This window comes from Triticum dicoccoides, chromosome 3B (genome assembly GCF_002162155.2).
Source record: "Triticum dicoccoides isolate Atlit2015 ecotype Zavitan chromosome 3B, WEW_v2.0, whole genome shotgun sequence".
Taxonomy (NCBI): domain Eukaryota; kingdom Viridiplantae; phylum Streptophyta; class Magnoliopsida; order Poales; family Poaceae; genus Triticum; species Triticum dicoccoides.
Window position 1 is genome coordinate 16056513 of NC_041385.1, and position 13093 is coordinate 16069605.

Sequence of the window (13093 nt, forward strand, 5' to 3'; positions counted from 1 at the left end):
ACAAAACCATCCATCTAGATGATGGAGTGAATCGGAGACGCCCGTGATCCAATTATCAGGATCAGCCTCAAGAGCAAAAAGGGCCTGCCACTGCCTCCATTGTGACCTCTCTTGCCCGATCTCGCCATCTGACTTGGCACGGAGATCCGCTGTCGCCGCCGTCTCTGGATCTGCCCCTCCCTCTAATGGCGCCGCCGCGCGAATGGGAGAAGAGGTCGGATCCGCCGCCGCAGACTCCCCTGAAGACGCGCCGATGGCGATGCAGGTCTTGTCCGCGGTAGAGGCGGGCGGCGAAGATCGACCAGCCGGCGGCCGGTCGTCGGGCGGTCTCATGCCTCGAGCAGCGTCTTGAGATATCTTTATATGTTTGGCTTTTAATAGTTAGGCTTTAGTGGTAGTAAACATACATGTATAGTTTAGTAAAACGTCTTTCTGAATACCATTTGTTGCATATATACAAATTTTCACATATATTTTTAGCAATATGGCATCTCATCTTTTACGTGTGAACTTGCAAAATTCGTAAATGAAGATATGATATAGTTCCATGTATAATGCAGACTAGTATTTCTAATTACCTCAAACATGCCTCCTTCCATATTAATATACTAGCATGTATCCCCCCACCAAAGGCCATGCCTATAGGCAGTTTCGGCCCCCACTTTGCAGTGGGTCCCACGGTGAACTGTGTAACCCAACTGCCGCACGCCATCATTAAGGCACCCCACGCCTCCTTCCTCTTCCCCTTCCCCTTCCCTCTTCCCCTCCTGTAGATGAAAAAGACCCAGCTCGATTACCCCCCTTCAAAGTAGGCAGATCCACGACTCTTCTTCCGCTATTCTCTTCCTTGGTTGAGCCGCACTGTCATTTATCTTGCAGGCGAGGTACCCTCCGGGACTGACTTTCTTGGAGTTAATTTTGCGCTGGTTTGCCTTGGCCGTGACACTGAAGCACTTAACCGGGAGCTAGGCTGGAGGTGGAGTAAGAAGGGGAAGCGGAGAAAAAGAAGGTTCGCTCCATGCCATCTCTTCCCAGATTCGTTATTTTAAGATGAAATCTCTTTGAGACTTACGAATTGATTAGTAGCATTCCAGATGCTAGAGCTTTGAAGTTAGATTTCTTTGAATGTACTGCATACTAAAGCATTTGGATGTTTGTCTTTATCACTTGCTGTATGAAAATGCTCCCTTTTTTTTTTTTTGAGGACCCTCAAAATACCCCCTTTCTACCAAAATGTAAGATGTTTTTTCGTTTTTCTTAGGGCATAAAAAACGTCTTACATTTTGTGATGGTGGATTAATTTTGTATCGCATTACTCATCAGTAGTATTTCATTTGTTTTACATTTTTACCACCTGTAATAATGTATGCCCAGTGCTCTAGGAGAGTTTGTCAAGGTAAAAGTAACAGTTACGGAAATGTATCGTTTGATATGATATTTGCTATCTCAATTTGTAAAGAGTGATAAGCTTCCTTCGTTACTGTTGCTTCCGTTGCTACTTTCATGTTTCCTTACCCCTTCGGAGTGAAATGTTTGGTGGATAGACATTGTTTAAGCTTCATTTGATTCCAGTGCCACTCTTCATTAATAATCATTACTCACACAATTTTACTATTTCAGGCCACACAATGACAATAATAGATTTCATAGACGTGATTGATGATATTGTTGACTTGAGCGGCGATGAGGAGACTGTTGAAAGGGCGACGTTGCTTGGTACGCAGGCTCTTATGATCCTATCTGGTGAAGGAAGGCAAGATGCACAGGCTGGTGAAGGAAGGCAAGATGATACTGAGTCCGGAAATGCTTTGGTAGCCGCCACATCTTCTCCAAGTATGGAAAAGGCGCCTCTTGATACGGCTGTATCACAGAACTCTCCTCACTCTCCAACAGCAGCGCTATTCGCCAGTAAATTCTTCTCTGTCGCTTTGTTAGTTCACTTGTCTGATTATCCTGCAAACAATCTATATCAAGCAAATGTTCCAGCGAATTTCCATTTGAAATTAACAGTGACCTGCTGCAGGCTCAGCTACTACCACTCCGACGGCTCTGTCCTCTGAACGTAGTGATGCGAAGCTGGTGAGTGTGAAGGTGAAACGGCCACACGGGGGGTACTCCTAGGAGAAGTCCTAGACTTGAAGAGAATAAAAGGTGCCGTAACAAGTCTACAGAAGAGCTGGCAGCCGATTGCAAGAGCCCTAACATGCTTGAGCAAGCAGAGGAATCAGCTGCCTCTAGTCAGAATGCAGGTTCTGCAAAGATCCTCTATACAAACCCTGCAAACTAAGGTAGTTGAATGAATATGATCCTCTATGAAACTGTCTAAGTGTCATTGCCCTAGAGGGATCGGGACTTGTGTTGCCCCATCTATCTCAGGAAATTATATTTGGCCCTTTGTCTCGAACCACTAGGGCATCTTGTAAAATTATGGAACTATGGTTTACTATGTAAGTTGCTCATCACTTGATTATCTGCTGAGTTTATGATGCTACAGTGTCTAGTGATTGTAAATGCTGGTTTTCTTCAGCAATTTCTGACGGTTCCAATTGGAAACTACTGAAAATTCTCGTGATTTCCCATTGTACATAATTTGTTTAGAGTGTAACCTGTGGGTTTTAGCTGAATACAGAACTATTGATGTTCATGTGCATTTGTGCCGTATAATGTATGACAAGCTGCTGCTTCCAGTTAAATATCTCAGAAGAGATTTTGAACTTGTTTTGTCATGCATATTCTTAGGTGGTATTTTCATGTACTTGGAAAAAGACTTACAGATTGGTAGTAGATTATTGGCTTTTTTTTTCGTCAAAATCTTCATAAACAGAGTCTAAAAGTTCAAAGTAACAATTGAAACACATATGGTCTGTTAGAATTAATCCGAGGCGCGTAGTCGATTGTTTGAGGAACAAGCAATCACATGAGACACAACACCCGGATTTGTTAACGGGGTTCATTGAATTCGGCTACATCCCCGAGGCATGGCTAAAGGCGCTTCTCCCCCATGACACTGCCACAATATCGCAAACCGGCCACCCGGGTGCTGGCACATGCAGCTGGCTCCTCATCCGTCTCGGTACTATTATATTGGCATAGATTCACAACAATGGAGTGAGAAACGCGTGTCGGCCTCTCCCTCTTTTGTTCATAGGATGGGAGGGGTGTCAGATCCGTTGGAGCACGCGTGATGGGCGCCAGTTTGGTCAGAACCATTCGGATTTGACCACTTGTGGCCAATGGGCGGGGCAGGATGGTGGCAGCGGCCCTCCAGGTCCATGCATGGATGTGGGCTGCGACGGCATGGTGTTAGGCGAGCCATAGCGGGGGTAACATAACTAGTATCATGTACTTGGGACTCGTAAACATGCTTATGTGGCAGACAATTAAAGAAGAGAGAGAAGGTCATAGTTGATGAAGCCATGTACCTAGGGTAGGGTCATGGACCTATCCAAAGTACCCTCCCCAAGGACATCTCTAGAAGAAACTACCTTTCAGTCGACCTGGAAGGATTTCACTCGACGAACTCGAAGACACTCGACCATGATGCTACTCATTCGACCGTCAGGAGATCTAAAGTCACTCTGCACACAAACGGTCTGTCATTAAGTAGTCTTTATGGTCATGATAGCACTTTATGTGGGCGTTACCAGTAACCCCCTGCCTTAATGTACTTTAAATCCTGCATAACTGAGGGCTGGAGAGGGCTGGCGAACTCTATATAAGCCACCCCCTCCTCTGTTTAAAGGGTTTGCACCCCTGTAACTCATACGCATATAATCCAGTCGACCGCCTCCGGGCTCCGAGACGTAAGGCTCTTACTTCCTCCGAGAAGGGCCTGAACTCGTAAATCCCTTGCGTATACAACTACTCCATAGCTAGGATCTTGCCTCTCCATACCTACCCCCCTCAGGAGATCTAGAGTCACTCTGCACACAAACGGTCTGTCATTAAGTAGTCTTTATGGTCATGATAGCACTTTATGTAGGCGTTACCAGTAACCCCCTGCCTTAATGTACTTTAAACCCTGCATAACTGAGGGCTGGAGAGGGCTGGCGAACACTATATAAGCCACCCCCCTCCTCAGTGTAAAGGGTTCGCACCCCTGTAACTCATACGCATATAATCTAGTCGACTGCTTCCGGGCTCCGAGACGTAGGGTTGTTACTTCCTCCGAGAAGGGCATGAACTCGTAAATCTCTTGCGTATACAACTACTCCATAGATAGGATCTTGCCTCTCCATACCTACCCCCCTTTCTACTGTCAGACTTACAACCACGACAATAGTAACATACTAGGTAGATACCCTATCATAATAAATATTATGCTACTATGTGTCATGCATGGCAACAAATTAAACCACCTATGATACTACTTTTATGATACTATGCACTATGGATGTAGTATCATACACTAGTATCATATGCATGATACTAGTGTATGTTACTCCCCACTATGACCAGCCTTAGCACATGGTGGTGCTTCAGGTCGGTTTGAGTCTGCAAGGCATGCTCCAGCGTTAGTCTGTTGGTGAGCGGCTCGTGTGGTGGTTTCCACTCAATTACGAGATGTGTTTGTAAAAGAGGCACTGAAGGGTTGGACTTTTCCCAGCTCTATCCACCATTGAGGGATGATCCGTCGTCGGGGGGTGGGGGCACGACGTCATCCTTGCCTCCCGTTTGGTGGCGGTATGCCACCGGTGAGCTCGCCTTTGCCCGAGTGGGGGCTAGGTGGGGCGATGCAGGGCAGCTCTGGCCAGGCGTAGAGCTGGGGGCTGTTCAGGGGTGTGCAAGGAGGTGCCTTCCTGCCCGTCTCTTCTGTCGTCTTGGTTACGAACCTGGGGCGGGGATGGAGTTGGTGCCATGGATGCCGGGGCGGTGACCTTGGTGGTGGGAGCCGCGGTGCTAGGGGCGGAGCACGGAGCTTAGCCGTTGTTTGATGACACGGTCGTGTGGGCCCCGTGGTAGCCAGGGTGTGTAGACCATAGCTCAATTCGGTGACGGTGAGTGCTGGCCGGACTGAAAAACCGCTTTGACTTGTCAGTTGGCGGGGCGGTGTTCTAACGTCGTCCCTTTCTTATAGCCATTGTTGTGGGTACTCACTATTTGTCGTGGTCCTCCGGGGAAACCCCGGTCTTCGGATTGGGAGGTGGTGGTGCTTTGTTGTTGTTCCCTTCTTGAAGGTGCCGCCTTGAAGCCCATGGTTCGTCATGCAAGGCTTCATCTCAGTGTGATGTCATGTCCACAGCTGTGTGCCTCTACACTACATAATGATGCGTATTGTTCACCTGTTTGTTGGCTTGGAGTTGTATGGGGTAGTGTGGCTGTTTCAGCGTATTAGTATCCTGTCTCGGGTGTGTGTGTTGTGTTGGCGTGTTTGTATTGGTAGCTCGATGATGGTTACTTTACATATGAAGCGGGAAACCTTTTTCAGTTGATAGGGGTTACATTTTGATCCAACAAACCAAATTTTGGAATGCAAGAAATTTATCGCGCTTTAACAAAGTTTTGGACAATCTTTTCCTCGAAGGGCTGTTGGCTGAATTTTATTAGATGGAAAAGAGGGCAAGAGTACAACAGATTACATCGTAGAAAAGCTAGGACTGCAACCACAACCATACAAACTCTACAACATCATAACCACAGAACTCTACGCGCTGTAGAAGAAAGAGCTAAGCTCAGGCCGCCAGATCACTAATACAGCCCGCAGCCTTCCAGACATCGATATGCTCAATGATCCTGTGGTTGAGTTGGTTAGGTGGACAGTGGTATCCCCAACCCAGCAGGGTTCAAATCCTGGTGCTTGCATTATTCCTGGATTTATTTATTTCAGGATTTCCGTCGATGCACTTTCAGTGGGAGGAGACGTTCCCGTCGACGACGAGGCGCCTACGGTGACTTCATAAATCTCAAGATGATATGCCGGCGCAGTTTCGGAGGTGCTCTTAGGGGTAGGGTGTGCGTGTGTGCGTTCATACGGATGAGTGTATGCGCGTGTATATGAGCGCTTGTGTCTGTACTGATGCTCAAAAAAAAAGTCCCTAACTTTGTCCGCAGAATTGACCACATTATCAAAGATCCTCGCATTTGTTTCCTTCCATATACTACTCCAGGATGACAATCTTTTACGATTTCATGACTGTACACAGCTTATAATTTCACACGATTCTGATCATCTACTCCAACTATTTTTTTTCTAGTGCAGTTGTTGTACAATCGAGCATTTTTGCATACTTGTGGGTTTTATTGAAAGGGTCTTGCTGTATTTTGTTTCATAAACTACGAGCATGCTTTCTGTTATCCTGTTGTTTATTTGTGCTTTGAACTGGGCGGTAAATTCACAGATTTGCTCTGTTCACCGAATCTCTTTCCACGACTGCCCAAGAGCTGAGCAACCACGCCACGCCACATTTATTGTGCTTCATTTTGCTGTTTCCCACTGCAGCTTGGTGTCATCATGTCGTGGATAGTTGAAGGACAGGGAACATCCGACTGACCGAAGTGATACGGGCATTTTTTAGGTCTTTAGTCTCCATATAAAATTTGGTTAAAGTTAAACTTTATAAAGTTTAACCAACTTTATAAAAAAAATATCAACATCTAAAATATTAAAGCTATACGATATGAAAATTAATTTCATGATGCATCTAACATTATTGGTTTCATATTGTGAATCTTGATATTTTTTATATAAACTTAGTCAAAGTTAGCAAAGTTTGACTTTGACCAAATCTTATATGCAGACTAAAAGAAACGGAGGGAGTATGGTAAAGATTTTGGTCATATTTTTATAGGGCGTGTTTGACAGCCATGGGACTGGCCTGACTAGCTCAAGTCTGGCTCACATGAGGCTGGTTGAGCTAATGCAGGCTCTAAACCAATATCTGCAACCTGTTTGGTTGCCCGCATTTAGGCCAACTCCAACGCATGACCCCAAAGGGGCATCCGTTTCGTCTGCATTTCGTTTGTTTGGGGGTGGCAATGGGGCCGTGTCCGCCCGAATTTCTATATGCAGCGGCCATGCGCCTAACGCGCGGCCGCATTTCGGCCGCATCTGGTCCGTTGTGCATGCAAACAAAAGGAAGTAGCTCATAGTTCACGCCAGCGGCCACGTTCACGCTAGATCAATGCCGACCCGCAACAAAGCCAGCGGCCTACAGAATGATCACCCCAAGTTTGGCGCTGACAACAAAGCCAGCGGCCGGCACATGAGCCAGCCTTCAAAATACAAGTCATCATCTTCATGCCACGAGTTGCCATGGTCGTCCTCATCACCATCGTCATGACCCGCGAACAGAGTGTCATCACAGGTACCACGGCCGTCCTGGCTTTGGGTCGTGTGTCAGGATCGAAAGCTTGCTCTTGGCCGTCGACGTGGAACGCCTCACCACGACCCTCGAAGATGACATTCTGCATGAACGAGACGTAGTAAGGGTCGTCGACCGTCGTCGTCTGCGTCGACGGTGGCATTTCGTCGAATAGCTGCGGGTGCCGGCCATGTGAGCCAGCGCGAACGACCGGGGTTGGTTCCTTTGCGCACTGTCTTCACAATGGCCAGCGACACGGTACCCCGGCGGGATGTTGAGGTCGATGACGCCCGCGGGCGTGGTCGGATCGACACTGTACCCCGGCGTGATGCCTAAACGAGAGTAGAAAAAATAGAACAAATTTGTAATCGACAAAATACAACAACAACCGTATCCGCGTCATGATCCAGCTGGTTCTATTCTTGGCAAGATGTTGACGATTTAAGTTCTACTGATAGAGCTTTTGCCTGACCTGGCTCTCATCAGCTAGTAGGGTACCAGTGTAAGTGTGCCCCACCATAGTTGCACAGTCCAGTAGTACTTGGCAAGTTAAACGTACAGCGTCAAAGTCCTCGCCTACGAGGCTATGGCTGCACGATCAGTGCACAGCTATGGCAATGGCCTGCTGCAACATCAGGCAGTGGGCCTCTAGGGCTGGCACGCACAAAACAGTTTTATAAGTGGGATGGATAGATGAGTCCCTCCTCAGCCCGCTCCCATCTGCAACCTGAATCTACAGCCAGGCGCCTTATACCCGCCTCGGCAGACTACCCGCTCAAGCCACCCAGCATGGCGCTTCGAACCGGCTTTCAAATGTCCTGGTTGTCCGGCCCCTCTCATAAGTAGCCTAAATCTAGGACGGGTATGGAGAGGTTCGGGCGTGTCCGCCATATCGGACCAGACGACCCGAGGCGACCACAAATCTCACCAAATCCACCTGACCTAATCGATTCCATTTGCTCCTCTCCTCTCTACTTCTTGCTCGGTGTCGGACATCTCCTAGCTCCGCCGACACGCTTGCTCCACCGCCATTCTGAGCTCTTAGCACCGCTAGCCCTGCTACAATGGTTCTCCTATTCGTTCTCTCCTTCGCGGACATCATCACCGGCCCTAACGCGACCATGGTATGTCCAGCAACTCTTGGTTTGCGCCTTTTCCTATGTGTTCAACACATTGTACTACCATTTTTTTTATTTATTCGTAGGCAAACCGATGGGATCGGATGGTTCGTCGGACGAGTACTATGGACCCACAGACATTAATGAAATGATTCAAAATGAGTTTTCCAATTCATTGAATTCGCACGAAGAAGCCAAGAACATGATGCTCATGAGCATCCAATAGGAAATGGACCGGGAGGTGGAGCACATTCTCAACTTCAAGGGCTCGATCAAAGGGAGAACAATTATGAATGGGACAGGTCCATGACCACCGTGGAGACGTTCGCGACGATCGCTTCGCCTCGACGGGGGAGCTCGCTATGATCGAGGAGGAGTGGTCGCCGAGCGACAACACTATCGTGCCCGACAAGGGCAAGGTCAGGGCTCCCCCGCTAGCGCCAGGTGGCGGCCTATTAGGGTTGTTGCGCCCCCGCTCCCTTCCCCCCGCTACGAGGATTACTCCGCCGCCGGTGAGGCGGACGGCGTTGGAGGTGCCGCCGGCCAGTCTGATCAGGCATACAAGGTCACCGTCCGCCACAAATTATTGTACTTTTTATTTTTTATTTGAATGAACAAAATATCATTTCATTTATGTAAATTATATCAAATTATGTTCATTTGCATGAATTCCGTCATGTTTGCATGTTCTTTGTCCATGTATTTAATTGCAGATGAAGGTTTGAGCAAGTGTTGAATGATCGGCTCCATATTAGTGGCGGCAGACGCGTCCACTGATAAATACTATGTTCATTTTCAATTTTTTCTATAAAGGATGAATTTTGTTGACTCAAAATGAAGCATCAAGTAGATACAAACAGAGTGAATACACACCCAGTCTATGCATAGCTAAGATGCACACTGGCAATACCAACGCACACAGGAAAAACCTGATGACAAATAGCAAAATAATATAAGACCAAAACTATGCCTAAACGAGAGAAAAAAATAAAACAAATCTGCAATGGACAAAATACAACAACAACCCTATCCGTATCATGATCCAGCTGGTTCTATTCTTGCCAAGGTGTTGACGATTTAAGTTCTACTACTGATAGAGCTTGCCTGACCTGGCTCTCATCAGCTAGTACTACTCCATAGTTGCACAGTCCAGTAGTACTTCCTTCGTTTTTATTTACTCTGCATATTAAAGTTGACTGAAGTCAAACTTTATAAAATTTGACCAAATTTATAGAAAACAATATAGACATTTATCATAATAAATCTATACGATGTGAAAATAAATTTAATAATAAATCTAATGTTGTTGATTTGTTATTGTATATCTTAATATTTTTGTTTATAAATTTGATTAAAATTTGTAAAGCTTGACTTTGATTAAAGCTAATATGCAAACTAAATAAAAACAGAGGGAATACATGGCAAGTTAAACGTACGGCGTCAAAGTCGTCGCCTACGAGGCTATGATTGCACGATGACTGCACAGCTACGGCAATGGCCTGCTGCAACGTCAGGCAGTGGGCCTCTTGGGTAGCCACGCACGCCTTATCTTTCCTGTATTTATTACTCAAAAGAATTTTATAAGACCAAGTCCCACGGGTTAGTAGGTGAGACCCATTCCGATGGATGACACGTGGCATTTATAAATCATAAAGTATCTACTTCACCCCTACTTGAAATCAGGGGAGAGAGATTAGATGCTTTATGATTTGTAAATGTCATGTGTCATTCATCAGGGCGGGTCTCACCTGCTTTATATGAGACTTGGTCTCATATAATTTTTTTCCATTTATTACCTAGCGCTCCGAAATCAATCGGCCGGTGAACCGACCGAGGCAATATTAATTCACCCGCCGCGCTTGCTGCTTTTACCTCGGTCTTCTCCTCTTCCACCTTGCGAGTAGAGAGAGCATTTCACACTTGACAGGCAGAGAGGTTGAGGATGCAGGCTGCTAGTGGTAGTTCGGCGGAAAAGATCAGGGGCTTGCCGTCCGCCATGGAGAAGGGCGGCGACCAGAGCGCCAAGAAGCTGAGGCTGGCCAATGGCCCGGCCCCGGCCTCGGTGAAGCAAGAGATGGTCGTGCTCGGGCACGAGGCGGGCGAAATCGTGCTGGCGATACAACCTCCGACGATGGAGGTCCTTATAGACCTCACCCTCCTGCAGTGCCACTTCTACTCCCGCCCCTTGAAGCCGCTCGTCCACCAGGTTCGACCATATATATCCCGTCCCCATCGATTCTTTCCTCTATTTGTTCCCTTCACCTCACCGGGGAAGGGAGGCGCGGGTTTCTTGAGTTGACGCGGTGTCGTTCGGTTAATTTGTGCAGTGCAACAACGGGCACGTGGCCTGCGGCGACTGCCGCGGCGGCGAGCGCCTCGGTAATGAGCGGCAGTGCCAGAAGTGCGAGCGCGGCGGCGGCTTCTACATCCATAACACGGCGATTGATGTCGTTGTCTCCGCGGCCAGGGTCGAGTGTGCGCACCACGGCTGTGGGCTCTTCGCCACTTTCCATGAGCTTGAAGACCACCAGGGCGCATGCCGTCACCGTGGAGAAGCTGACCTTGTTGACGGTGCCGCACGAGATGCTTGTTGAGGATGCACCGTCCAGGACGGTTTCGCTCCGCATTCGCATTGACAAGAGAGTGAATTGCAAGAAACCACCACATTTGGGGCTTATCTTGCAGAAAACAACCTGGTCGCTAATCATTTGCAAAATTCACCGCGGATTCAGTAACAGTGTTGCAGATTGCACTGAACAAGTGATTTCGCGCGGTTGAGGGCGTTTCCGACAGGTGGGGCCCAATATGCGTGACGTGGCGTAACGGACGCGGTGACGGCGCCGTTTGTGCTTAAGATAGACGCGGTTGGGTCGGCAGAGATAGACCGCCCGCGCCCGACCAGATCTCGCTTGCTCTCCTCTCTGCTCCCACGCTCGCTCTTTCTGCTCCCACGCTCGCTCGCTCCCCTCTCCGGTCGCCGCCGTCCGCCGTCCGCCATGGTGTCCTGGAGCGATAGTGAGAGCACTGAGGGCTCCGCCGCGCAGTACATCTCCTCCGATGACTCCCCTCTCAAGGTCAGAACCTTGTTGCTCATTTGTGTTCTAGGGTTTCTAGGGTTCAACATTGCTCGATTTGAACAAGTTTTTGTTGGATTTCTCAGATCCCAGCTACAATTGATGATCCGTCATTCGAGGGTCTTGCTGATGACTTGAATGTGTTTTGTGAGCATGGGAATCCAGGGAGGAAATATGTTGCATTTGAGGGGATAAGCACTGGTAGGAGGTTCATTGCATGTGCCACTGAAGTAAGTTTCAAGTTTTGTTTGCAGCATTCCAGTTCTTGTTCATGTTCTAGGGTTCATAGGTACTGTTCATGTTCTAGGGTTCATAGGTACTGTTCATGTTCTAGGGTTCATAGGTACTGTTCATGTACTGGATTTTTGTATTGCAGGGTGTTGGAAATTGTGGATTAGTACAGTGGGTAGATGAGCATTTGCCAGAGCATCTGCAGAATGCTATTCATAAGCTGTGGCTTATGTATGAGCATAGCCAGCATGATAACAAGATGGCATGCCTGGAGCATTCAAGCACTGTACACAATCTCACACAGCAGAAAAAAGAGTTGCAGGAGACATATGAGAAGCTTGTTGAAGATGTGAATAACCTATTGGATTATAAGGATAGCCAGCCTGAGGTAAACCAAAAGAATGATGCTGAGAACATTTCAGTGTGTGTGGAAAGCAGCATGACAAAGGATGCTGAGATCAAGAAATTGAAGGTTGTTGTTGTCCAGTTAAAGCAAATTCATGTAGCTCAAGCCACTCTCATTAGGAATTTGAAGTTCAAGCATCTTAAAGAGAAGGAAAAGTTGAGCTCTGATAAGAGGATGTTGGAGATTTGCTATGCTGACCTGAAGAAAGAGAAGGATGACCTGAAGAAAGAGAAGGATAAGCTGGATTGTTGCATTGCTGAGCTGATGAAAGTGAAGGAGAAGTTGACCATGGAGAAGAGCACTCTTGCTTCCTGCATTGTTGAGCTGAAGACAGCAGGTGATAGCAACAAGAGGAAGCTTCACCAGATCAAGTCTATTTGTGATGAGGACTAAGTTGTGTTGTTGGCTGACCATGTGTGTCAATGATGTCTTTTGTACTAGCTATGGAGGAAACTTGGAATGTGTTAAGCTTTATTGTGGTGAACCTTGGATTGTCTATCGGATTTGTGAGAGTACTATGTTTGTCATTAATTATCAGGTTGGATTAAGTTCAGTTTGTACCTGGCATACTAACATAATACTGCTGGCATACATATATAATACCTGCATAGATAGCCTGACATAGATAGCAAGTTCATACTAACATAGATAGAACTGACATAGATAGTACCTGCATATATAGCCTAACATAGATAGCAAGTTCATACTAACCTAGATAGAACTGACATAGATAGAACTGGCATGCTAACATACTGACGAAACTGAACTTTTTCTTCTTCTGACGAAACTGAAGACAACATGTCACTCCTTCTTCAGCATCTTCAGGCGTTGGAAGCGCCGCACTTCATTGTTGTTCACCGCTGCCCTCTTCTTCTTGGCCGGCGGTGGCTCCACCACCTCTTCACCACCACCCTCCTATTCTTGCTTGACCACGACGAGCTCTTGGTTGTCGACGACCTCCGG

At 47.2% G+C, this 13093-nt stretch overlaps 1 protein-coding gene and 1 long non-coding RNA gene across 3 annotated transcripts; both read left to right on the forward strand.

Annotated features, from left to right (window-relative positions):
* Positions 1–754: 754 nt before the first annotated feature.
* LOC119280525 lies at positions 755–2440 on the forward strand. Of its 2 annotated transcripts, XR_005138102.1 has the most exons (4): positions 755–808; positions 880–1009; positions 1621–1908; positions 2024–2440. It is a non-coding gene; the product is annotated as an uncharacterized LOC119280525 (long non-coding RNA). The 2 variants fall into 2 exon arrangements; XR_005138101.1 differs by having other exon boundaries at positions 765–1009.
* An 8975-nt stretch (positions 2441–11415) lies between these two features.
* LOC119280528 lies at positions 11416–12523 on the forward strand. The gene is made up of 4 exons (XM_037561351.1): positions 11416–11493; positions 11580–11723; positions 11870–12010; positions 12047–12523. Exons 1-4 carry the CDS (start codon positions 11416–11418, stop codon positions 12521–12523), a joined length of 840 nt encoding a protein of 279 aa, XP_037417248.1.
* The last annotated feature ends 570 nt before the right edge of the window (positions 12524–13093 follow it).